This window comes from Diadema antillarum, unplaced genomic scaffold (genome assembly GCF_040938485.1).
Source record: "Diadema antillarum isolate AM-2024a unplaced genomic scaffold, OU_Dant_1.0 seq00000836_RagTag, whole genome shotgun sequence".
NCBI lineage: Eukaryota > Metazoa > Echinodermata > Echinoidea > Diadematoida > Diadematidae > Diadema > Diadema antillarum.
In genome coordinates, this window is record NW_027271712.1 from 1,239,227 (window position 1) to 1,266,641 (window position 27,415).

The 27,415-nt window shown below is 38.5% G+C and overlaps 1 protein-coding gene across 1 annotated transcript; it reads right to left on the reverse strand.

The window, feature by feature from the left end:
- Positions 1–404: 404 nt before the first annotated feature.
- Positions 405–27,415, reverse strand: LOC139740112 (neuroendocrine convertase 2-like). The gene is made up of 14 exons (XM_071650695.1): positions 27,239–27,415; positions 26,497–26,601; positions 21,727–21,858; positions 20,914–21,022; positions 13,257–13,294; positions 11,957–12,039; positions 11,239–11,327; positions 10,182–10,354; positions 8,699–8,941; positions 6,328–6,428; positions 4,817–5,038; positions 3,575–3,844; positions 1,974–2,179; positions 405–1,389 (listed from the first exon to the last, which is right to left on the reverse strand). Exons 1-14 carry the CDS (start codon positions 27,407–27,409, stop codon positions 545–547), a joined length of 2,787 nt encoding a protein of 928 aa, XP_071506796.1. The 5' UTR covers positions 27,410–27,415; the 3' UTR covers positions 405–544.

The following is a 27,415-nucleotide window of genomic DNA, read 5'->3' on the forward strand; positions in this document are numbered from 1 at the left end:
AATAAAAGATACAAAAAAACTAATCAAATACATATTAACAGAGTAAGCCTAGTTCCCTGGATAATATAGTATTCTATCAAACTGTAACATGTTCTCGCAGTACAACTATTTCCTCCCCTGCTCTGTGAAATTGAAATCACAATCAAGGCTACATGACCCTGTGGGACTAAAAGTATGTAACACAAAAGGAGGAGAGAAAGACCAACACAAAAGAAAGGAATGCTGGAAATCTGCTGAAATATGACATGAAGAAGACAAGTATTTCCCCTCTTCTCCCATAGTAAACTAATACTACTGTCTCACCATTCTCAATACATAACCTTAATGACTATAAAGAACATTACATAAACAGAGACTTCAAGACCTACAATGTATATAGGAATTCTGATGTAACTACTCTTTCTTGAACGTCAACTACAAAAATATAAAAGATTTTTTAAAGATTTCTGTATCAATAAGTGGGTATTTCTACAAAATGAAATTCAGCACCCAGCACATATATCTGAAAGCACAATGCCATGAATGAATGGTCTTTAAAACAAACTCAAGATTCCTCTAACAATTCCTGCAAAGCAGCAAGGAGATCGTATAATCTCTCCTGCTCTGTTTCTTCCTCATTTCTATTACTTTCTTTTTTCTCTACATCATTATACGCTGCATTCTTTGCCTGGAAATTTGCTTTAAAATCTCTAGCCTTTGTATTACCTTCCCAATCCTTCTTTTCTTCAGAACTGCCACCATCATCCCATAGGTATCCTCCCCTCTGTCTACTAGAATCACGAGAATCTGATGACTTTTTAGCCATACCCAAATTTGCTGGATGGTAGAGATCTTCTCCCGACCTTTCAATATTTCTTTCATGGTCCTTCAAGAGACCATCAAAACCACCATAATTCCTGCCTCCCATCTCTTCATTTCCTCTCTCAAGCTCTTCGAGTAAGTCCATCTCCTCATCCGCCTTTTTTTCAAAGTTGAGCTCCTCGTCTGGATCCCACTCGCGTCCCCAACGCAAACCTTGATTAATCTGCTCATCTCTCTTCTGCTCCTCATCTTGTTCTTCCGCCATTCGTTCAAAAAGGTCATCCAGAGGAAGCTCTCTGCCGAGCATCTCCAGCGACCTCTCGTCCAGGGATGCCAGGTAGGTTGCGATGGGGTCGCCTTCCAGCAGCCGCTTGGCGAATCCCGTCAGGAAAGTGATTCCGTAACGGGTGCGCAGGTAGCCGTCAAATTTCGTGGTGTCGATGGCACCCGAGGCGGCGTTGATGTTATGCTTCAAGTTTGGTGGCATCGGGACGCCCTCACCGATGTCGTCCGGTTGAAGGTTGATCTCCTCTGGCTCCTTCTGTTCATTGTTGTAGATCTTTTTAATAGTGTTCTGGTCACTCTTACCTGAGAAGAACAGAATTGTTAAGACAGCAAAACTTTGAAACCAACCAGGTACTATATTATTATCAATATTAGTTATTTGGCTATTCACCATAATACAAACATAAAACATGTTATAAAGATTGAGGAGATTCTACGTGCATACAGAAACTACAAACTCTATGAAAAGGACAAGGAATGAATATACTAGAAATAGTGGCAAAAGATTCAAATGTGTGACACTTCAATACATATCTATATTCCTACATTTCAGCTCCATTCACCATCAATATCATCAGTGTAAATGTGACTGAACACATACAACCTTCCTAGTCTTTTTTACTCTTTCCTTTTTCTTTTCAGGAGAAGTCTGCACCCTATTTTTCTGTTTTACTTAAATTCTCTTCCTTTTAATTGTTCTATCTCCCTCTAAATCATGTCCATACATGTCTTTTTTTCTGCCTGTTTTATCACTAATGATTGTTACCAGGGCAACTTGTCTAGTTTCCATATCTTCTCATTTGTTCTCAGTATTCTGTTGGCATGATTTTATTTTAATTATCAAAAGTGAAGCTGAATAAACAGTGGATCCTCTCTTGAAATCTGACCTGCATCGTCAGGGTAGATGGCTGGGGTGTCTTCGTCCGTTTTGTCCTCCTCTTTCACCTCCTCCTCCCCACTCCGTCGAGACTCCTGCACACCATAGATGGTCAGTCCCCATGACGTCAGCACGGCCACGCTTTCTTGGAAGCGTGGATCCAAGTCAAGAGTCTCATCTTCGGGAAGAGCAGCACCAGGGGGTGTTGGGTTGTAACTGTGGGTGGAGAATATCCCTCCAGAATTAGTGGACTTCTATAAAAGCACCTGTCACTTCATCGTAGTCAGTCTTTCTTTCTTCCACAACTTGCAGGCAATGGCAAAACCCATAAATGATCTGGACATGCTTTCCTTTGAATCTAAAGGGACTCTGCTTCTGCACAGTTTTACATAATATCATACATTCTGTTATAATGGATAACTCTGAAATCAATCTTTAAAGAACTGCAAGTGGAGTTTTGTGCATGAAAAAACAAGCTTGGCAAAATTCCACTCAATATTACTCAAGTTATCGTATAAACAAATGGGGACTGACGGAGGGACGGATGGCTGGACGGACGGACGGACAACCCAAAAACTAATGCCTCCTGCACCCTTTGGGCGGAGGCATAAAAAAATGATCCTTTCAGAATTCTACTAAAACAAGCGGTTTTCCTTGGCTGGCAACAACAATAACAAGTAAAAAGTTTCAACCATTCATATATTTGAAAAAAAGGTCATGCTTTTTTGTGTTTGGTTATTTGTAGGATCTACACAAAAAGTAGTGAAAGGAGATTAGTATAAATGAGCAGTCTCAGTCTATCTTTGTCTTTTTCATGTACATGTACAATACTCTAATCATCTCTAAGTCATACAACCAATCAATCATAACTTGATTAAATTTTGTATCTTCTCACAACGCACAATAAAAAACCTTTGAACAAAAAAAAAATGATAACAAAAAACATAATGACCCAAATTCATGAAGGTGGTTTAAAGGGGAAGGCTAGTAACTGATCAGTGGGAATCAGTGGAAATGCTGGGAGATGATTGTTCCAATCCTTATGGGATTCATTCAAGAGTTCATTGTATATCTATTGTTGTGTGAAAATGATTTGCTTCAGAACGGTCTCATATTCAAGTAATGTGCAGATTAATGCTCCGTCACTGACCAGGGACGCTAACCTGGAAGCATTAAACTGCACATTACTTGAATATGAGACCATTCTGAAGCAAATCATTTTCACACAACAATAGATATACAATGAACTCTTGAATGATGCCCATAAGGATTGGAACAATCATCTCCCAGCATTTCCACTGATTCCCACTGATCAGTTACTAGCCTTCCCCTTTAAACTGAGATGATGGTCCAAATTTTAGACCATGGTCTAAAATAAGCGTGAAATAGGCGTACATTGGGCATGCCTGTATCAATGCGCGTATGCTACTGGACGTCTGTTGCTGTATGCAATCTGTCAATCGTATCTTAATGCACAGAAGAAATTTGCATAAACCATGTTTTAAACCATGGTTTCAATTGTACCCCCTTCATGAATTCGGGCCAATATGTCTACCACCAATACATGGCAAAGGTGAAAAACAGACACCAGCCCAGCATGCCACACCCTACCTGAACTGGAGGGTCCATTGCCCGTTGGGGTCCTCCCCCCAGTTATGGACGGACATGAATGGCCACTCAACCACTCCCTCGTCACTGCTGTCCAGCCGGCGAGGGGCCAGGAGCTCAGACGGGGTGCCAAACGGGGAGAAGAGGGTGAGACTAATGTCTCCCCGGCGAGGTGACCTGAAGCTGACGGTAGCCACGGTGTGCTCCATGCTATAGACGTTGGGGCAGGCTACATCTAGGGTGAAGTTATGGTGGGAACCCTGAGAGAGCGAACTGGAAAGAGGAGGGGGGGGGGAGGTGGGGGAAAGAGTGAGAACAAAATTGAAACTTTACAGAAGAAACAAGTAAGATGCAATATTTGATAGAAGCTTGTTTGAAAGGGAATACAAACATTAAAAAGTGAGATTCTCAAGCTTCTATCATTTCTTTATGAATTCACATCCCATAGAATACCTAGCATGATGGAGACTTTTGTTCTTTTTTATTAAGATTTCACAGACATGGCACTGAAGTATTATGTGAGTTAGAAGCTGACAATTCCAGATCATCACTAGCAAGCTGACCAGCTTTAGACCGAACATTATGAGACCCTACCTCACAACACATTAAAGAAAAAGTAAAAAAAGTGGTTTGGACTTTTCATAAGGCCTGTGTATATGCACTTTTATAGCTTGTTTGGGGTTTGATTTTTTTTTTTCTTTTTTGGGTGGACTTACCTATTGCTAATTATCCCGTGCGAAAGCAGTTAAGCGGTACATGTATCCCCTTCCCATGGTCAACTACAAAGACATGTGTCATCGAAAAATGAAAGTATCAATTGGGTGCGAGGTATCAATAGAGTCTGCCCTGATGGGCTTAGAGACTCTTTTGTTATACACAAAATGAGACACCTGAATGGGGTCAGGGAACACTGAAATCTGCTGAGCTCAGTCTTGATTGCTATGTACATCTTCATACGAGTTTTACAGCAAAACAAGTACAAACTACATGGGATAAAAGGGTAAATAATACTGTGATATATGTAATTTTGCTACAGAAAGAGGACAAATGCTGATAGAAGAAACTCTAAACTTTCTATCAAGCCATTATTCTGGGCCGTATAACACAAATAAACATGAATTTAGGCCACAAATGCAGGTGCTCTTGTCTACATTTAAGGAACCTGGTATACCAGGTTTCCATATGTAATGGGTACTGTTAAGTAACAGTAAGACACTTAAAAATTTGGTAAGATAGAGGAGTTACCTGTCTGGCCAGTCGGGATTCACTTCACAGACCAACTGGGGGCCAACCAGCTCCCACGTCAGTGCCAGCTCCACCAAGCTGCCCGCATCCAACATCCCAAAGCCAAACTGGTGGTGGACATGAAGCCCCGCCCCATTGATGCGCCAACCACTGTCATAGGGCTGTGGGATGCGAGACCCCTCTGTGATGATGTACTGCAGGTCTCTCCATGTTAACTGTGGACTTGGGGTGAAAAGAGGAATTAAAGGTATTGTTTACCACTGGGAGCAGTAATTTAAAGAATGTTTACGATATCACATTAGATGCATTTATGTGGAGGTCAGTTGCATCACAAAACATCCTACCATGTAAAAATTTTGCAATAAAGCCTAAAATATAGGGAGATATCACTATTTTTCTCGCTAAACATAAACAGCAGATGGTTTAGTCTACAAATATTTTTAATACGAATATTGTTCACATTTTGTTTATCTAACAATACTCGAGACTAATCATACTAATTCATATTTAACATTGGCTGCTTCTATCCCTGACATTTTAGAACTATTTTGAAGCATTAAATTTGGGTTTTTGTTTCATCTCCAAATGGTGTTCAGATACCTTTAGACTCTCCTTCACAGTTCAGGTCAATATCAATATGTTGCTACAGTATATACCACAGTTCAAAACATCACCCTTGATTCCATTTCTCAGACTTATACATGCATTTACATCACAGCAGAGCTGGCAATTGACTAGTTTGCTGTACAAATGTATTCCATTTTCAGCACAAATGCTCCTATAGAAAGTTACAAGGCTTTGAATAAAGCAAGAATGTTTTCCAAATGCACTCATAATAATGTGGCATACAGGGGTTTACACTGTTGGACACTAAAAGGCATAAGCTCTCTTCGACCACTACTTTCAAAGTGTTCCCCGTTCGGTGAATTACTGCACCCCATAATTACATTTTCTTTTTCGTATAGTCACCATCCGATATCAAAACGTACATGTAAAGCAAATCAATTCATAACCAATGTTGAGACAAGAAAAGCATTGGGACACGTCGCTCATCGTCGGGCTATTACGAGCATCATTTGTAATGCATGTTACTTCTTTCATTCATCAGGAGAGGTGTGTCTGGACACGTCGCTCGCTATTTAATTTGAGCATTGACCGTGACCATTCAGAAATCTCGCTACATCTCCCGCTTTTATAGGAATTAAAACGCTGTGTCCCAAAACGTCGGCACTAATGAACACTTGTGTGAGCGGAGGTCACGCAACATAGAAATAATCAACAGCTTCTTTTTTTGGGGGGGGGGGGGAGGTGTCAGCAAGTGTTGGCAAAGCATTGATAAGCATTGTGGTATTATCCAAATGATGGCACGTAATACTTTGACAGACTCTTAGCGACGGCGTGAAAACATGCTGCATCGTTCTTGCTATAAGTCCCCGTCGCTGGGTGTCGCTCTCAGTCGCTAGCAGTCCCTAGTAACCAGATGCGCCTAAAGGCAAAGTAACTCAACTTACTTAGCCTGAAGAATGATGGCAAACATTCCTGAAGCTAGTGGGGCAGCGCTGGATGTCCCCACAAATCCCGTTGTGCAGTTTCCATAAAGATCCGTTGTAGTCTGTGAGATAGGAGTCATAGTACAGTGTACGGTAATAACAAAATTCTGGTTACAACGAAAAATTTGGACTGCAACATTATCAAATCTGTGCTTTTTTATTGTTTATTCATTCAGTTGTAACAAAATTTCGATATAACGAAAGAAAACTGCCGGTTGCAAGGACTGCATTAAAACGGGAGTCCACTGTAGTTACTATACCCTTCTTCAGAGGGCTAAATTCCTTCAGTGTATGAGGCACAAATATTGACAATAGATGCAAAACTCAGGCAAATTGCTAAGATACTATGCTTTGAAGTCTGGAGTGAAAATCAAAAACACCCCTGGAGGAACTCGAAGTGGTCTTTTGCTTGGGTTTTTAAGATGTTGCCAAAAAGCAACCCCTATTTCTTGTAAATTAGAATTACATCTCATCAAACTTTGAGAGAGTTGGTTATAAGTGCTAAGCATATTATCAGGTCACTGAGCATTGTATCTCTCCACTGCCATGCACCTGCTTAAATTGTCATTATAAATGAAAACAAAAAGAGACTTTCACATAGGAAACTTATTTGAGTGGTAGCACTCCTCTCCAGGAGGGATCTGCTCCTTTCTTCATCTGAACATTGTAATGTACCCATTATCATATCTTGGTCAAGGAGATGCTGTAGGTGAAATGGTCTTTCTATTAACCCACTGAGGACAAGCTGATTTTGCTACAACGCACATTTTCCATAGACACCTGCTCGAGTATATTCGGGACTTGTCCGCAACGGGTTAAAGAATGTAGGCACTGGGGGATTAGTGACTGTCCAGCTCAAAACCCAAAGAAAGTAGGCCTACAATGAACTTCAGCTTCTCTGTATCTAAAGTGTAATAGCTCCAAACCTTGCCATGATATATAACTTATTTAATTGGAACATCCTAAACTATCAAAAAATGACTAAAAATAAGAGAGAGAGAGAGAGAGAGAGAGAGGGAAAATGGAATTGCAGTTTCACAGAAAAAGATGTAAAGAGTACTGGTATTTAAAGATTAGGGTCACTCAGCTGCATCTAGCAGGGGTATCAATGAAAACATGTTCTATTTCACATTAAAAGCTGCTCCTATCTTTTAAAAAATGGTTCAGAAAGACTGCTAATATCTCAGTTTCTGTTTTGTATTAAAGGGACTGTACAGTACTGGTTGAGACCTAATTTCAGGTTTCTAACATTTTAAGGAGAGATAATAAGAAATCTCATACGAAATATGAAAGAGCATGCAATTCTATGAGAAATTCAAAGTTTATTTGATAAAAATTGGTTTTGAAATGGCTGAGATATCCAAAAAGAGCGATTCTAATAAAGTGTGGGACCCACACTTTGGAACGATCGCTTTGTTTTATTTTGTTTTTGGATGTTTCAGTTATTCCAAACCCGATTTTCATCAAATAAACTTTGAAATGCTCTTAAAATGGTATGCTCTGTGCTATATCATAAGTGTTTTCTGGTATCTTGCAAAACTTAAAAAGCCCAAATTCTCATCTCAACCAAAACTGTACTATCCCTTTAAGCTGCCAAATTTAGACAATAGGGAGAGAAAGGATTGCTCTTCCGTCCTAGACGAACTTTAAAGATTTGAATTGGTCAACCCAGATGACACATTTTGGTCAATTACAGAGAATCCGAATCTGCAACTTTTTGAGGGTTTTGAGCTGGGCGGTTACATTTGTGCCCATAGTATCCACTACTAGGAGGCTAGCACCCTGTTGCACTTAAAGGTCCTGTTTGCCTTTGGGAGCAGTGATTTAAAAAATGTTGAAGATATCACATTTGATGCATAATGTGTAGGTCTGTTGTATCACAAAACATCCTACTATATAAAATTTTTGCAATAAAGCCTTAAATAGAAGGAGATATCACTTTTTTTCTCATTAAACCATAACTGTAGACAGTTTAGTCTGGAAACATTTTTATTATAACTTTTATTCACATTTTGTGTATTTAACAACACTTAACATTGATTATACCGATTCAAATTTTTACAGTGGTTGTTTCCATCCCTAACTGATATTTCAAAGTACTAACAGGGTTTTTGTTTCATCTGCAAACGGTAAATCATGCCATTGAAGATGCAACCAAATGTAAGTTAGAAAACCAAACATAAGTCAGGTATCAGCCAATCAGGATTGACTAGTTAGAGATTTATGTTTGATTTTATGACTTATGTTAGAGCTCAACTTTTAAGCCACTGGGCCCCAAGGGTTTATAGCTACTACACCCCAGGTGATGTAGGAATGCAGGAGGGGAGCCTACCACAAGGTTCCAGTGGAAGCGCCCATCTCTGATCTCCATTGTGCTCTGTGGACCTCCAGACAGCGTCACCGCCATGATGGCTGGGCAGGATTCTACAAAGTAGCTGAGGCGGCCGTGGTCATTGATGGAGCTGATAGCGATGGTGTGGATGTTGCCCACGTAACCGTCCGCTCCGCAGTGGTCCTGTTTGTTGCCCCCGTTGCCCGAGGCCCAGACAAAGATCGAGCCTTTCCCATTTCGCCCCTTGGTGTCAGAATACATTGTGTTTGGAATATTTTGTCAGCAATATAGTGAACAGCACATCAATGATTGCGCATTTCAGCATAGATGACTTTACAGAGGTCACTTTAAAATTGTTCTGTCTGATCATTTCTATTATCCCTTTGTTGTTGAATCTTCATTCTGACCTATCAGTGCAACTAAAGAAAAATACATGTGAATCATGTGACTTCACAGATAATCCAAGGTCACAATCCAAGTAACATATGATCTGTATTTGTTCACTGCATATTCTGCATTTCATATTATACACACACACTTTTCTCTGTTCCAGTGCAAATGAAAAAACAAAACCCCTCTCTTTTCTACTTTTGATATCATGACACTCTATTAAAAAAAAGACAACAGATAAATTCCAGATAACACTGCATTACAAATTATTTCTCTTTTCGTTGGTAAAGAATATTGAGGTCTTGTTATAGAGTTTTCTGGCAAATCAAACAGACATTGCAGCTCTCAGTGGGATTTTGGGCTTAAATAGCACTACAATCTTTGCACATATATTTGTCTATTTTATTTTATTTTTTCTACATTTTCTTCATTTCATTCATAATAGAAGCCATACATTTTCAGGAAATTACCAGGCATGGGACATAGATGCGCGCACACACAGCCCACAACCTTCAAGATGGGATTACCTAATACTTAAGGACAGCCAAAGAGCTCTAAAATGGTGGTGACCTTATACACTGGCAGGGACAAACCGGATTATGACTATTGGTACTCTGTTTTATTATATTTCTGGTCAGGCTCTTGGGGTGTGTTTGAGCACTCTCCTAAAGCATCTGTACTGTACAATACCTGCGCCAGAGGAGTGTTCAAATGCTCCTAATGTCTACCGTACCATACAATACCGAGCCAAAAGCGGACTACTTTATGATGTGCTCCAAAAGCGCATCGTACTGTGCCAGAAATTCTCATGAGAAGAATGTACATAACATACACTACATGATAATGCAAATAGTTGATTCTCTTTGTTAGGGACACCTGTAAGCAGCGCAGGCATGACAGGTGCATGACCCCACTGCGACAAAATGTATGGCCAGTTTGACTCGAGTCCAAAAATAACTCGGGAGGTACGCTATCTCAACAGAGTGTACGAACGCTTGAAATCTGGCATGGTATGGTTTGGAATAATCTACTCTGGGTTACTTCAGTTCAATTTTTAACGTTCAATTAACAAGGGGTACACTGTATGTCTAACCTGTTTGGCGCCCTCACTGAACGCTTTGCGGGTGAGGTAGTGAGGCATGGCGAAGTGTTTGCCATCGTCCGCTGGACCCCAGCAGCAGCTGTAGATATCAATGTGGCTGCTGTTGAAGTGGAGGGCCTCAGCGGTCAGCCGGTCAGTGGTATCGCCGTCAAGGAGTCGGATTCCTGTTGGGGGGAGGGGGGATTCAAAGCAGAGAATGATGGCAGCATGTTTCACACAGTAACTTTCTCACTGCAAAACAACATAACATGAAAAGCAATCAATGAATATGGCTTGTATTATTCTAGCCAAAGTTCCCTCATTTGCAGGCAAATTATCAAGTAGTGTTCTATCAAAAAAGTGTTCTTACTGCTACAAATGTATTTGCACAGTGATCACTTATAATCCAAGCTGAAATTATACCCATGCAAGGGATGCCCACTCCCAGATTGTGCCTCTATCACATCATTGTGAACATTAATATACATGGAATAGCCTACATCAGAAAATGGGAGATTGCAAATGACAAAGGCAGAGATAACAGGTGTATTTGTTAGATTGAGGTTTGTTGTTCACTCTGTACACTACACAAAATTAACTAAAACTTAGCTAAAACTTTAGGTAACATTCTGTATCAGTATGCCTTTTAACCCGTTGAGGACAGGCTGATTTTACTATAACACATATTTCCCATAGACATCTGCCCAAGCATACTGGGGACTCATCTTCAACGGGATAAATAGAAGAAAGAATTATTAGATGTTTGATTGTTGGTATTAAAAATTCACTGTTTTGATCTATCTTTCCTTCCTGACAAATGTCAGTGTCACGTCACATGGTGAACTAACAGATTTAATAAAATGAGATGAATTTGATCAACCTTACCTGTGTCAGGGACATAATTTGTACAATGTGTTCAATGCTAAGGGGTTTTCTGTGCAAATAAGTACTCCAAGTCCACTTTAATTGGAGTATTAACCTATTCTGTACAGGAACCTGTTGGCCAGTGTATTAAATCTATAGACATTTCAGAATTCAGTATAGAAAGGGTTAAAGGGTGTAGTCTCACCACCAATGCCTGCCTCATATGCCACTCCCACTCCACAGATGCTATTATTGGCTGCTGCAGCTACTTCACCGGCACAGCGGGTGCCATGTCTACAGGGGATAGGAAAGGGAAAGAAAGAAAACGTAATCAAAACAATTTTCTTTTACAGTTTTGAAGATACATGACTTTAAGAAAAACATTTGCATACAAACTTGAAGAAGTATCCTTTTGTATGTCGATGTACCTGGTATTTAAATGTGTCTGTACTGATGCAGATACCCCCCAATAAAAAAACAAAACAAAACAAACAAACAAACAAACAAACAAACAAACTAAGAAACAGTCATTGTGTAATGAAGTTACATGCCAACAGTGAACATGTAAACATGACGGCCGATGAGATTCACTCGTGATCAGGATTATGTTATCCTTTCATCACAAGATAAGGATTATACAATCCCTTCATCATGAGATATGGATTATACAGGAGCCTTCATAATGAAATTAGGATAATGAAATCCCCACATCATGGGATTAGGATTATGTAATCACTACATTATGAAGACTTCATAATGAGATTAGGATTATGTACTCCCTTCATCATGGACAGATACAGTAGCTCCCACATATGAAGAATTTAGGGGGGAGGGGAGGAGGGGGAAGCATGTGGAAGCAAAAGCACAACAAGGGCTACTTGTGACTTTGATCTTGATTATGATGTTGATTTGATTCTACCTACCTCACTTGAGCTGGTCTGGAGTAGTCTGGATATGGATTGTTCTTCCTGCTCTTGTTGTTGAAGTCATAACTTGCATACTTATCCTGGTGGGTGTTGACAGAAATGAAAATCAAATTAGGAACCTTTTCTGCACTCTAGATTTGAACAATGCAACATGCATGACCAGTGCTAGTGCAAGTTGCATACATGGAATAACCATTTATAATATGGCAATCTGTACAGGAATAACTGGTGTCATTGTGAACAGACTGTGCTACCCTTAAAAACTGAGATATTTTGGGAAATGCATTACGACCAGTGCACCTCATTAGCTTTACTTTCCATTTCTTATTCAGAAAATGATGCATTTCAACTGGTGCACCTCACTATTTTTACTAATCATACCTTAAATACAAACAAGTTTGGAAAGAATGCAAGAATATGGTTACTAGATTTCACTGAATATTTAATACCACAATAAGTGATATCATTAATACAGATCTTTTTCACAATCTTGTTTTGTTTTTATGTTTTTGTTCTTTGTTTGTCCCACGCGAGAGACTACCCACTGACAGCTGGTTGTACCAGAAGACTTGGCTAAATTAGTTAAAAATGAAGACTTACGACACACTTGGATGCATAAAGTCTATTCCTGCGAAGACTTTTTCCTGAAAGAGTTTAATGGTCCGTGACATTACAAACCTTACTTGTGAGTCTTTGGTGAAACTTCCCCACAAAACAAAAAAGCTGAAAAACTTACAGGTTCCAACACTACAACCAGGTAAATGCACAATACTTTGATTTGGATGAAAAGTAAGAAACGTTATTTATGTATTTGTTAAGAAATAAAAAGCTTCAGCCCTAAAAACACTCACTTGTCCAAATGCTAACTGTCTATATACAATGTAATTCTATCTTGGTAAATCTGAAACTCCATCATCAAGAAGTATCTTGCTATGGGGATTTGAATTAACCACGTATACTTTGACAACCCTGTGTCTGGCATACCTGATTGCATATTAACTTCAGAAACACTTTTCTAAGAAAACTATGATTCTATGGTATCAAGCTTTGTCACTATTTGGGTTTTGGAAATAAAATTTGATAAAATGTACATCACTGGAAAGCCTCGAAAGTGAAAATCTTAAAACATATCAAATCTGAATATGGATATTCAGTGACTTTAGAAATTGGGTTTTTGTGGTGGCATGTTTACTCACAGCGTGTGATGTGTAGGAAGCAAGCATTAAGTGTAGTATGTTACTCATCAGTAAAGTTTACATGAATTTTATGATTTTAGATGTCATTATTTCAAACTTACAAAATTGTCTTTCAGATCAGGGTGATACTGGTCAACACCTGTATACAAAAAAAAAGTGTAAACAATTATTACAACAAGAAAACACTTCAGTCATAATTAAACTCTTCACCAACATTCTGCAATTACATGTGAGCTTCAATATCCAGGGTTCCAAACATTTCAAGAAAACAAAATTTGTTGATTTCTCCCTGATTTTCCGATGACAAAGTCTCCAAATTCCATGACGATTTAATATTTCCAACTCAAGTTTCACATAGCCAGTCATCCAATTGATGTTCTTTTTATATGCAACAAAATATAACAGAGTCTGACTGACTACTTTTGATTTGGGGCCAATCAACATTCCCTGACTTTTCCCTGACAGGAAAAAAGTAAAATAATTTTCCCCGATTTCCCTGATGTTCTGGGAACCCTGATATCACACTATACTCTGCATTCTTATTCTCACAAGATCTGCTCCTGTATGTTATGCTCTATAAAACCTATGACTGAATGTTTGAACAACTTTTAATTACAGCAGTTTGTCCATGATGGCAACTGACTCTGCTGTAAAAAGCAATGTCCATATTCTTTCAGAGTTCACTACTTGTCACCAATAATTTTGCGATTGGCAAATGACAGAAATCTACTATGACTGCAACCAAACTTTAAACGCGACAAAACTGTCCACAAGCATTTTCAAACAAGATGAAAATATGATCCTCATGTCGTGAGTGACAGCTGGTTTCATTGTTTTGGGCAAATGCCAGTTACTTAATCATTTTTCTCTTTTCTTTTTTTATGAACAGGATTTCTGATAGTAAGCCTCGTTTAGAAATAAAGCATACATGCCTATTGTTTCTTTTTACTTCTTTTTCTTCTTCTTCTTCTTCTTCTTGATTAACATGGTGCAAAATCCAATTTCTCACGCACAGGGAGCCTGGCTTGGTTAGTCACTATATTGCAGTCATGCAAAACTGTAATTTCTCCTTTTCATGACCCCTCCTTTCACTTTCAAATCTTTAACAGATTCTAATGACAAAATATCTTAATCAAATATACTCTTGGGGTATCACATAGCAATGAATAATACAATGTCCCCAGAGTTGTAACACAGGACAAATAAGTGAGGGGATTGGGTAAAATGTGACATGCAATAGTACAGTATGATGGAATATGAATGTTTACTGTAATATATTTTTCAGCTGTTGGTAGTAGACGCAAAAATTTAAAGCAAACCAAGCACATAAATTCATAACATATTGCACAGAAGGATAAAGGAATAAAACACTGTAACAAATCGTTACATTTAACATGCTTCATGCAATATATACGATGTATGTTACAAACAGAAAATTCTGGTAATGAAAAATTGTTTAAAGTTTGATATTTCAGCTGTACAGAAATTGCATGCACAGAAAGGATATAGACAAATTACAAAATGTATCAAACAAATCAACACTGGCAAATATTACTGGAATCATTCCATTAATTTTGGGGAAAAACATACATTATCTGATCAAAATACATATCCTCTTAATCATGTGGTATTCTGAGCGTATCTTTTAATGACTTTCATAAGGTTTTGATATAATACATTTGGAACAACAATAGTGGGCTGATAATTGCCAGGAAACATGAAAGACAGTTTTACCGTTAGGGGGATAATTCATTTTTATGGGACACTCAAACATAAACTGGTACATTGTATAGTGATCATTACAAATTATATGCAGTCAGGTATAAACACGATTAAAATGCATGTCAATGGGTTCTACAGAAGTCATATGATAATCTCAAGCAGAAAGCTATATTGGTTGTTAGCAAGGTGAGAAGACATTGAAACCCTAAGTGCAAACAGCATATAAAACATATCCTGGACCCTGAATTGGCTTTTGAGAGCAACCTGCATTTACAAACATGCAAATTCCAGCTACAGTTAGAGTTTCATCTGGTAGCCTTTACTGCTATTTGCACATCTATTCATTCTAATGCCAAGGAGTTGTAATTTGTAGCTGCTCATGCAAGGACTGTGCACACACTTGAACACTTTACTGGTAACTGAGCTTCAACCCAAGGTTCGTGACATTTCAAGTGTAAACGTGACACTTGTTGGCAGCAAATACATGCAGAGAGTCAAGTCTCACTTTCATACAAGAAACAAGTTCAGTTTAACCCGTTGAGGACGAGTCCCGAGTATACTCGGGCAGGTGTCTATGGGAAATGCGTGTTGTAGCAAAATCAAACCGTCTTCAACGGGTTAATAAGTCATGCAATATATTAAAGTACTGCTAATTCTCTTCTCCTAAGCTTGCCATCTTTGTGACAGAGGGGTCTCAGATAGAAAAGCCCCCCCCCCACAAAAAAAAACAAAACAAAACAAAATAAAACTATTCAAAACTGCAAACAGGTTATTTGGCTGAAAAATGAAAATATCCTTTGCCAAAACATTGAATGTTTTACACACAAACTACATCTCTTTCAGCTTTCACAGTACAAAAATGTTACAATTCTAAAACCTTCAATTTTCAAGAAATGTATTACTAGAATGTTTTGATTTTCATCCATTGTGTTATACATGTATGCCTCATTTCTTGCACACTTTAATAACTTCATCAAACTTAGAAACTGTTTTTATCTAGTTTTCAGCTGTTTTACCATTTCTGAAATACGTTTGCAAAAAAAAAAAGAAGGAACAGTAAAAAGCATTATCTCATCGGAAGAGTCAGAGATCGTTGAAAATGTAACGCCTTAAAATCAGAAGATCAATGTTCAGCAACTTCACTCGACTTCAGTGGTAAAAGATCACATTTGAACATGCCTGAGATATGCTACATCATAACAAAGCTTTATTGTTTTGAAGTATACATTCAAACTTGTACACGTGTACTTCCATGAAAACCCAAAATTATGGTCAGTACATGTGGCATCACTGAATTTTACTTGTCGTTTTCAGCTAAAAAAAAAAAATCCGGAAAAAAGACAAGAGAGAGAAAAAAGGCAAAGCTCCATAATCAACCTGCTCAGATTATTCACATTAACATTGACACATGGTTCTATGGGACAGGGTACAATAATATTCTTGTTTTGTAATGTCATCTGTCAATCAAGCCTTTAAATGTTCTGACAATGGCAATGCCAGTACCATACATCTCCATGTCATGTTTGTTCAGAGTCGAAACAAACATCTGAATGATCAATCACAAATACTAACGTGTCCTCCCACTGCTTGTCTGCTATAAAGGTCAACCACGCGTGAACAAACAGAAAAAAGAATCATTCATGTGTATGAAGCAGCAATAGGCAACAAAACGAATCATAGCAGTGCATGGAGCCGGAATGTAGCTTATCAAGGGTTGATGGGACAAATTTGTGTTTTAAAAACTTAAAGGACAAGTTCACCTTCATGTATGTGTGGATTATTAAGAGTGAATGCAGCAATATTAGTTGTACACATCAGTGGAAGTTTGGGGAAAATCAGAAAATCCAATCAAAAATTTATAAGTTTTGAAGTTTCAGTGCTGCCATTGCTGGATGAGAAGACTACTACAGTTTACGATGTCTGGAACTATATAAAGAGAATATTAATAAAGAAAATTCAACATATGATCATTTTCTCACAAGAGAAAAAGAGGACATGACTTGCCTTTTTCGGGTGGTAGGGGAATAACATAATCTTGGCATATGTCAGTAACAAGTTGAGGGAATGTCTACAGTACCTTAAAAAAAAAATGTGGAATTCTCTTTATATTCGGTCTAGACATCACACACTATAGTTAAGCATTCTCATCCAGTGATGTTGGCATGGCCATATCAAAAATTCATAACTTTTAAACCAATTGTTCAAATTTCCTCCAATTCAACTGATGTGTTTTACTAATTACTGTATTCACTTAATCCACACAAATACGAAGGTGATCATTCTTCCATTTCACCATTGCATAAAACAAAATCTTGGTTCAAATAATTATTTGTACACGTTTGCACGAAACTTTACAAAGCATTAGAAATCATTTCTCCTCACAGCATGCACAGCAAACTTTAGACATAAAGTCTGGACTGTATCTAGGCAGTTATAAATACAAATGTACATTGTACCTGACATTTTTTAATTAGCTCGTAACACACACACACACACACACAAATAAAACAAAGTAGGAAATTGCAAAAACTAGGCAATTTGCAGTACAAATACAGCCATACACATACAAACACCTTCATCAATTATTTTCTTTTTTTTTTTTTTTGATTGTATGCATGTTCATTTCATTATTTAAAATGAGGTACACCTCAAGGAAATAACAAATCAAATTCTGGAATAGTTACCTGAATCTGATATTTAGATAAAAATAAAAGGCAAAATACACAGCATGTGACATGAAAATATGCTAGGAATGGAATAAAATCCAAAATATTTTCCAATACCAACATACAGATCAATTAAAGGCATTAAAGTCATTCTTCATTTATATACTTTGCACTTTTGGCCAATTTTCTCTTTTTTGCACTTACAAAGAGAAGCATTGTGATTGTGAAGCAAAGGGCTGAGTGCTATGAAACGCTCAAACAAATCAAAAGGCCATGTGAACCTAACAGTTGCAGATCCTATATAATATACACAATTATCAACAGAGTTTTACATTGTACATTAATGTATCTTCTACCTCAAAGGAACTTTTATGCATCTGCTTCTACACGAATGTAAAAACAGTCAAGGAAAATAGCTATAATGTACATCTACCCTATCGGGGCCAAACATCTCCCCAACCCTTACTGTTCTATCAATATAAACTACATATAATGTGTTTTTTGTATATCAACATACTCTATCTTTTACTCCTTTTTTTTTCAGATCAAACCAGAATTAACCTTACAGATGGTCATTTTGTGTTACATTGCTTTAATAGACAGTATCCATAACAGTTTGCAAAACGTCTGAAATGTTTAAAGGGACTGTACAGTATTGGTTGAGGTGAGGATTCAGGTTTATAACATTCTTCAGTGAGATAATGAGAAACCTCCTATGAAAAATGAAAGAACATGTAATTTCAAGATGGACTCAACGTTTATTTGATTTAAATTGGCCTTGAAATGGTTGAGATATCCAAAAAATCGATCCTAATAAAATTGACAGGCCATGACTTTTATTAGGATCTCTTTGTTTCTCCTTTAGATATCTCAGTCATTTCAAAAGCGATTTTCATCAAATAAACTTTTGATTCCTCTTAGAATTGTATGCTCTTTAACATTTCATAGAGTGGTTTCTAAATATCTTGCAAAACGTTACAAGCCCAGTCCTCACCTCAACCAGTACTGTACAGTCCCATTGACCCATTGAGGATGGTCTGATTTTGCTACAGCACGCATTTTCCATAGATGCTTGCCCGAGTATACTCTGGACTCGTCCTCAAAGAGTTAAGGTCTACCACTTTTCCATGGGGACACAGTCTCTTAGAATTCATTGCGGATATTCATGCAGTCTAATAAATACCATATGACTATAGCACAATTCAGAATGACTGACGTTCTGTACACATGTACATAGGTGAACAGTGTGTGGCTGTACAACTGTTAAGTAACTACACAGAGAAACCACTGTCTATTGTAGTGTACGTGTAGCTAAAACCCAACTGGCTTTGCTGTTCTTTAGTCCTCTTCAAATGAAAATATTATCTTTAATAGCACCACTTACAGCAAAAGGAAAAAAAACAAAAAACAAATAAAAATGCCTTTCATCAGTCACACACAATTGCATTATTGGCATTTCAATACCAATTATGTGGAGATACTAGTAAAGAGTCCTCTAACAAAAGGATCTCCTGCGCTTCATTTATCATGAACAAAAGAAAAGTCACAAACAAGCCTTTAGACGTGCTTCATGCATGCAGCCTAGATACAGAACATAATGATGCACTGCATGCCAAAAATATGAAGTTGAGTCAAAGGAAACAATAAAAGCAGTTAGTAGAAGAGTTGAAAGCCGAGTCGTCAGACATTAGAAGCAATCTTTAATATTACATACTCACCATTTCACTGCAGAAAGGAAGCCCATTAAAGGGAAATATAGAAGAGATGATGAAAATAAACGTAATGTCATGTACAGATGGGGGTTATTTACGGAGTACTCTACAGTCCACTGTGTACGTGCAAGTTAGTTTACCGATGAACAGCCACGATTTGTAGAGTAGAAAAAGAATGACTATTAACGGTCAACTGTAGATAAAATTTCTGAAACAGGCCTTTCATTTCATGCTTACTTTTCTAATCATCTAAATTTCTTTGACAAACAAAACTTTTATCTGAGACAGTTATCTGGCCTTTAATTCTTCATTGTCTGGACACAAGACACACAAGATGATATGTTGTAGTGTTTTTTAATGTGTTTGTATTTATTTGTGTTTTTTCCTCTTTCGTTGATGTGTCTGTTAACAGTTCGCTATAGAGCAATCAATGACACAAGAATCCAGTATCACTTTTTCACCAAAGGATTTCAGGAAGATCCCTGAAGAAAGACTAAACCATTACCTTTTAATACAAAGAAAGAGTATAGTTACAAATGTAAATTCATTGGCATAGCTTTATCATGAAATAGACCATACTAGATGTATTCAAAATGATATTAGTACCTGCCATAGATTATACTAAATAGTTGATGAGAATAGAATACTAGTAAAGTGCTAGATATCTTTCATAACTGTCTACAAAGAGCATTGCATGTACAGTGTAGCATCAACTCAAGGTTTTTAGCTAGATGGCTGTGAAAGAGATATTTGTCTGACTGACCACTGGAGCAATTGACCAGTTGAGAGAAATCTCTTTTGTCTGACCAATCTTCATTTCAGTTTGACCTTCCATGTGCCCAGCAGGAGACTTTTCAATACCACATATTATCAGATATCCTCAACATATTGTATAAACCTCTAAAAAAAACAACAACAACAAACAAACAAACACTGTCCCTCCCCCACATGAAAAACAAACAAACAAACAAACTATAGTTAAACCCTAAACCCAAACACTTCTAAAGCCATATGCCCACGCCATTGGAAAGCTCTCTTCATGACATATATGCAAACAAAACTGTACAAACAAGAATTCTAAATATGCCAAACTGTAAGCTGCAATCTCATTTTGTATTGTGACTTCAAGAGATCTTTTAATACTTCTTTGAAAAAAGTAGCAACATAAGCCTAATGCAGGGCTAATATGATACTGAAGTAACATAGATGTGGTATAGATATTTTCTAGCAAAATTTGGTGCTGTCTTTCTCTCTCTTGCTCTCATGCCATTGTATGTCATGAGCACCATCTAGAATCTCTGATGGTAGTGAGATTAGAAAAAGTCAAGATCAATATTGTAGATGCAGGTTGTTGATACCACCAGTTAACCAAGGTTGTTGCAGCCCTTGTTTGTTTGTTTGTTTGTTTGTTTGTTTGTTTTATTACCCTCTTCATCACCCAAGACCTACATGGTGTACATTGTATGTGTATGATTATGACTATTATGTTGTATTGTGCGTGGAAGAACAATCTTACGAGAATGACATGATTGTTAATTTTGCACTGGCATTGAATTACTACATGTAGTATGATACAACATGACATTCACACAGTATGAGAGGAAAACTTTTGAGAGTACATTTCTTTCATTGATAATAACAGCATAAAAAGGACCTACCATCATCGACGATTGTGACAACAACACCCTTGCCCGTATAACCCAGTTTCCAGGCTGGCATCAGATTCATGTCCATTCCAGGTGTCGCTCCTTTTTGACCATTGTTGTACTGGAAGAAAATGAATTTAGAGTAAGGTGAATGATATGCGTGTATCATCGAGGGATTGCACAGTAGCAAAGTGAGGGAATGAATGGAGAACTGATAAAAGAGAAATTCATAGATAAAAAGATAGATAAATAGACAGATAACTTCGCTGGGGTGACAAGACCTTGTATCTCAAATTTTGGTGAAAATGACTTTTTTGATTAAAGGTAAGATAATCAGTTAAGTGATGTCCTGTAAAATTCCTAGACTTCTTACCCCACAAATGAAACCACCATGGCACGTCAAAGGAAAGTCTACCCCATTTGATAGATTGCTTTGGCTGTCATGTTTTTTGCTCTCCTCTCAAACACTCAAACCAATGCTACTAAAGAAAACACAGAGAATGACATGCAATGACATGATTGTAGTACAAAATTTCCTGGTTACGAGATGCAATCTTGGAGTCCACAAGATGAAATGTGAAGTGAAAATATTCTCTACCCATTGTCACTTTAAAAAGCTGGTGGTAAATAACAGATGTCAGTATAGAAGGACGACATGCACTAATCCTTGTCGGTAAGTTTATGTAGGTATACTGTCAAGATCATGGTATTGAGGTTATACAGTAGTTCAACCCTTAGATATGAAATATCTAGGGGAAGGGATGAATAGCCTCTGGTTTACCGGTATTTCTCTATGCCCCCTTGATGAGAAATGACAAGACTTACCAGATACCACTGCTTTGACCAGAGAGGGTCATTGAAAGGGATCGGCCGATTGTCACCGGTCTCATCAGGGGGTACTACATCCGCCCCCTTCTTCATGTGGACTATTTTCTGCTGCTGTTCATACCATGATACCTGCAGGAGAATCCATTTGTGGAAAGAAAAGGGGAAGTTTTGAAGAATATCAAAAGACTTAGTATGGCCATCTCTCACAGCATCAACACCATAAGTCTGTTATCTAGCAGGTATCCACACCAGAGATTTTATGCCCTTAATCCCACCCTTGGGAGAAAGAGTGAAAATCACACTTTTCATAGTAAGGGAAAATAAGGGATACAGGCTGCTAGCCTCTACAGACTGAAGAAAAAACCCAATGAACAGCACAACATACCTCTTGAAGGTAAAATTTCATATTTCTAAAAAGCATAGATATCAAGGAAGTTGCATACACAAAGATATACCAAATAAATTTTTTACCCCTCTCCCCACCACAAAATAAAAAAGCAAGACAATTCCAAAATGTCCTTGTACATATTTTCTTCTAAAGCTTGAATGAAGAAAATATACTGCTTGGCAACTCTGGAAAATATATCAATATTGAAAGATTTCCGTGGTACCAAGAAAGCTTAAAAAGAACTACAAGTCAAAGCAACTTTGAGCACAGAAAATTAGGAGTGTGATAAAGTCTCTTGACAGACTTCCTTATGGATAAACAAAACACTTCATGATAGTGGATGGAATTTTACAATAGTTATACACAAAATCCTTTTTTTTTTCTTTCATGAAATTTTATCATAAAACTATCATAATTAATCTTGTGGGGAATGAGAAATAGTATACCAACAATATCATACATAGTCAAAAGATCATAACAGCCATATCAGCATGTCATGCTACCAGCATTACCAACATTATAAAGTGATCATAACTCTAGATTACTTTGTTGATGTACAGCTTGGTTATCCTGATTCTATCTAAACATATCTCCCCCCTCCCCAGGAAAGTTTTTCTTTAGGTCCTTTGTATACTAAAAAAAAAAAAAAATAAATAAATGAATCAATAAAATGCAAAGAAAGACTATGGATATGAACAGAGGACTATGAATATTGGATATTTGCAGGGTCTTAATTTCAGGGTTAACACTGTTATTTAGTCGACTCATTGATACTTGACTGGAACCCACAACCTCTATTAAAAAAAAAAAAAAATCATGTCCTTCAAAGATATTTTCTTTTTCCCCATTTATTTCATACAAAGTTCTGTGATTTGTTGTTCATGAATTGGCTAAAGGAATGTGTGTGTTGATAGAGAGATATCTAAGTCATAAAAATAAGACCTTGCACAAGGTTTTCCATCCCACACATACATGTATCATTCACAACATTTCAAACAGAAAAAAAGTGGGAGAATGATGATAATTATTATCAACAGCGCAGAATGGCAGCAATATGCACTGCGATCTATCACATACTACACGTATCATGGGCAATTCCCAGTTAATCCCAACTAAATTGGCCCTGCATGGCATACATACTGCATTAAAATTTGTTGTTCCATTGTTATCATTATTATTATACAGGGCTTGGCATTAGCAGAGACTCGATGGCCAGGGGCGTTATAAGTTGGTGTTAGGCCACCAAATTATACCTTTTGGTGGCCTGATTGGGAACCTAAGATTAAGAATTGTTATACTTGTTATACTGGATTGTTATACTTGCTTTTATTTCACACCACCAGCATTTCAAATTCAAAGATTGTAGTGGTGTAGAATTACAGTGTAGAATGTGTCAGTGGTAGCATGCTCCTGCACAGCTTTAAAAAAAAACACCATTTCATAGAGCTCTCGTCCTGACTTCATTTTTTTCCCCTTTCTATTTGCTGCCAACATTAACAAGAGACCCGCGGGTCTAGCGCTCACCTGAGTATCGCAAGTTCACCTTTCACGCAGTCACTAATCTAAATTATTCACAGCTCTACCAAAATTTGACGAGGCATTCTCAAGTGGAAGATGAAAATGTACAATAAGGGCCCAATTTTTTTCAAGATTCCTTAATTTGGGGGAATTGGGGCCCCCTGGGGCCCTCTGGGTGGGGCATGGTGCCCAGTTTGATAAATTGAGATCCTGACCACCTAGGGATGCTACCTGCCAAGTTTGACAAAAATCCATCATGAGGTTTTCAGGAAGAAGATGAAAATGTACAATTCAGGCCTCCATTTGGACCCTTCCAACCACCCCCCCCCCCCCACCCCCAAGAGGGGCACCCCTGGATCTCCTATGAACAAACTTGAAACTACAGTCATTACTGTACTCACTCATAGTATTATCTCAGCTCTATAACTTCTGATTCTAGAGAAGATTTTTAAAGATTCCTTCATTTGGGGGGTTTGGGCCCCCTGGGGGCCCCCTGGGCGGGGCATGGTGCCCATTTTAACAAATTGAGATCCTAACCCCCTAGGGATGCTACCTGCCAAGTTTGGTGAAAATGGGTCATGGGGTTCTCAAGAAGAAGATAAAAATGTACAATTTAGGCCCCATTAGGACCCCTCCTCACCCCCACCCCCCCCCCCCCCCCCCCCCCGGGTCCAAAGGGGGGCACCCCTGATTCTGCCATGAACAAACTTGAAACTACAGTCATCAATGTGCTAACTCATAGTATTAACCTAGCTCTATCACTTCTGGTTCTAGAGAAGAAGATTTTTGCGGATTCCTTAATTTTGGGGGGTTTGGGCCCCCTGGGGGCCCCCTGGGTGGGTCATGGTGCCCATTTTAACAAATGGAGTTCCTAACCCCCTAGGGATGCTACCTGCCAAGTTTGGTGAAAATGGGTCATGGAGTTCTCAAGAAGAAGATGAAAATGTACAATTTAGGCCCCATTAGAACCCTTCCCCACCCCCCTCCCCTGGGTCCCAAGGGGGGCACCCCTGATTCTGCCATGAACAAACTTGAAACTACAGTCATCAATGTACTAACTCATATTATTAACTTAGCTCTATCACTTCTGGTTCTAGAGAAGAAGATTTTTACAGATTCCTTAATTTTTGGGGGTTTGGGCCCCCCCTGGGGGCCCCCTGGGTGGGGCATGGTGCCCATTTTAACAAATTGAGTTCCTAACCCCCTAGGGATGCTACCTGCCAAGTTTGATGAAAATCGGTCTTGGGGTTCTCAAGAAGAAGATAAAAATGTACAATTTAGGCCCCATTAGGACCCCTCCTCACCCCCCCCCCCCCCCCTGGGTCCAAAGGGGGGCACCCCTGATTCTGCCATGAACAAACTTGAAACTACAGTCATCAATGTGCTAACTCATAGTATTAACCTAGCTCTATCACTTCTGGTTCTAGAGAAGAAGATTTTTGCGGATTCCTTAATTTTGGGGGGTTTGGGCCCCCTGGGGGCCCCCTGGGTGGGTCATGGTGCCCATTTTAACAAATGGAGTTCCTAACCCCCTAGGGATGCTACTTGCCAAGTTTGGTGAAAATGGGTCATGGAGTTCTCAAGAAGAAGATGAAAATGTACAATTTAGGCCCCATTAGAACCCTTCCCCACCCCCCTCCCCTGGGTCCCAAGGGGGGCACCCCTGACTCTGCCATGAACAAACTTGAAACTACAGTCATCAATGTACTAACTCATATTATTAACTTAGCTCTATCACTTCTGGTTCTAGAGAAGAAGATTTTTACAGATTCCTTAATTTTGGGGGGTTTGGGCCCCCCCTGGGGGCCCCCTGGGTGGGGCATGGTGCCCATTTTAACAAATTGAGTTCCTAACCCCCTAGGGATGCTACCTGCCAAGTTTGATGAAAATCGGTCTTGGGGTTTTCAAGAAGAAGATGAAAATGTAAAAAGTTTATGCACGACGCACGACGGACGACGCACGACGGACGACGGACGACGGACGACGGACGACGGACGACGCACGACGCACGACGGACGCCGGACGAAGGGCGATCGCAATAGCTCACTTGAGCCTTTGGCTCAGGTGAGCTAACAAGCCATGGGAAAAAAAGTAAGTAGGAGAGTTCTATAGTGTATGTGAGCAATATGGGTCACCTTATATGCAGAAAGGACGAAAGAGTACCACATCATAAAAAGAAAAAAAAATGAAAAAGAGGGGAAAACTTTTTATATTTACATCTGTTATTTTAGAATCGCATGATCCTCAGATAAGTCTTGGAAGAAGCAAACTGAAGTAAATCATGCACCCAAAAGAATAAGTTCAAAGAACTTTGGGTTACACTTCACAGATACTGATGATGTATGCTACATTGCATCAAGCTTTGGCTTGTGGTGTTAAAGGTCCTCTTTGCCTTTGGAAGCAGTGATTTTAAAAATATTCAAAATATCACATTTGATGCATATATGCGTAGGTTTGTTGTACGACAAAACATCCTACCATATAACATTTTTGCAATAAAGCCTAATATATAATAAAGGAGACATCAGTATTTTTCTCAATAAACCATAACTGTAGACGGTTTAGTCTGGCAACATTTTAATCATAAAGTTGTTCACACTTTGTTTTATTTAACAATACTCGTTATTGATTTCACTTTTTCCAGATTATTACAGTGGTTGTTTCTATCCCTAACTCATATTTTAGAACTGTTTTAAAGCTCTAATGCTGGGGTTTTGTTTCATCTGCAAATGGTATTATGCCTTTAACAATGTCTCTTGGTTCCTTCTCTTTCAAATTTCAGACATGGCTTTCTCTATTAATGTGTATTTTCTTTAAGTCCTTAAATGGAAGATGATATGATGTTGGACAGATTGTCTCACCCTGTCATCTTTGGCCAGAAGATCGTTCACACTCTCGGCTGCCCTCCGTGACCTTGATGCCATCGTCTTCCTCAGAAAGGCAAAGGTGTCTGGGATGGCCCCAATCTGGCAGAATAGAGTGATAATGAGATACGCGAAGTGCCTGCTATTCCCAGGAAGCAGATTGCCTACACTTAACTGCATGTGCATGACTTAAATCATTTTGTAGTGTTGGTTCTCATCTCAGTGGTACCGGTACTTCTGATATCACAGTATTAAATTTTTGAAATAATACTATCTTCTATTTCACATTCATCAAAAAGGAAATATTGGGTGAACTTCTTTCTTTTTTTTTCTGGGCCATTTATCATTGTGTCACACTAAACAGTGGATATCTGAAATAAAAACAAAAACAAAAATCTTTAGAACGGAGGTTACGCCATTGAAGACTAGTCCCGAGCATTCTCAGGCTGGGGTGAATGGGAAATGCATACTAGATAGGAAAATCAGTCCGTCTTCAATGGGCTTATGTTCGTTGCCTACAACTTGTCCTATTTTGGGTAGTTTTTTCCACATAATTAACAAGCATACTACAAAAAATAATTGCACTATAGCTCAAAAGATTATCAAATACTAGACTAAAACAGATTTTACGTCCCCTGCTTCTGGGGGTAGCAGCGAAGATACTACATTACACTGTAACACACACAAAAAAAGAAAGATCTGTTTTTTCTAAACTTGATGTTGACAGAACTATCCTCACCTGACCATCAAAGTCGAATCCATGTTCAGCTGCAACCTCCCTAGCAACCCGCTCCCCTCCTCCAATCTCCACGGCCCACTCATTGACATACACTGGTCTCTCCTCAGCCCTCCCACACACACCGACCACACCCAGGGCAAGCAGCAGTGGGAGGAGTCGCCATGACAACATATTGCA

Excerpts from the sequence above, each read along its gene's own strand:
- LOC139740112 (XM_071650695.1), bottom strand. The coding sequence starts at position 27,409 with ATGTTGTCATGGCGACTCCTCCCACTGCTGCTTGCCCTGGGTGTGGTC. Across the intron at positions 21,859-26,496 it reads TTCTGGCCAAAGATGACAGG|GTATCATGGTATGAACAGCA; the intron begins GTGAGACAATCT and ends ATTCTCCTGCAG. Across the intron at positions 13,295-20,913 it reads TGTCACAATCGTCGATGATG|GTGTTGACCAGTATCACCCT; the intron begins GTAGGTCCTTTT and ends TTTTGTATACAG.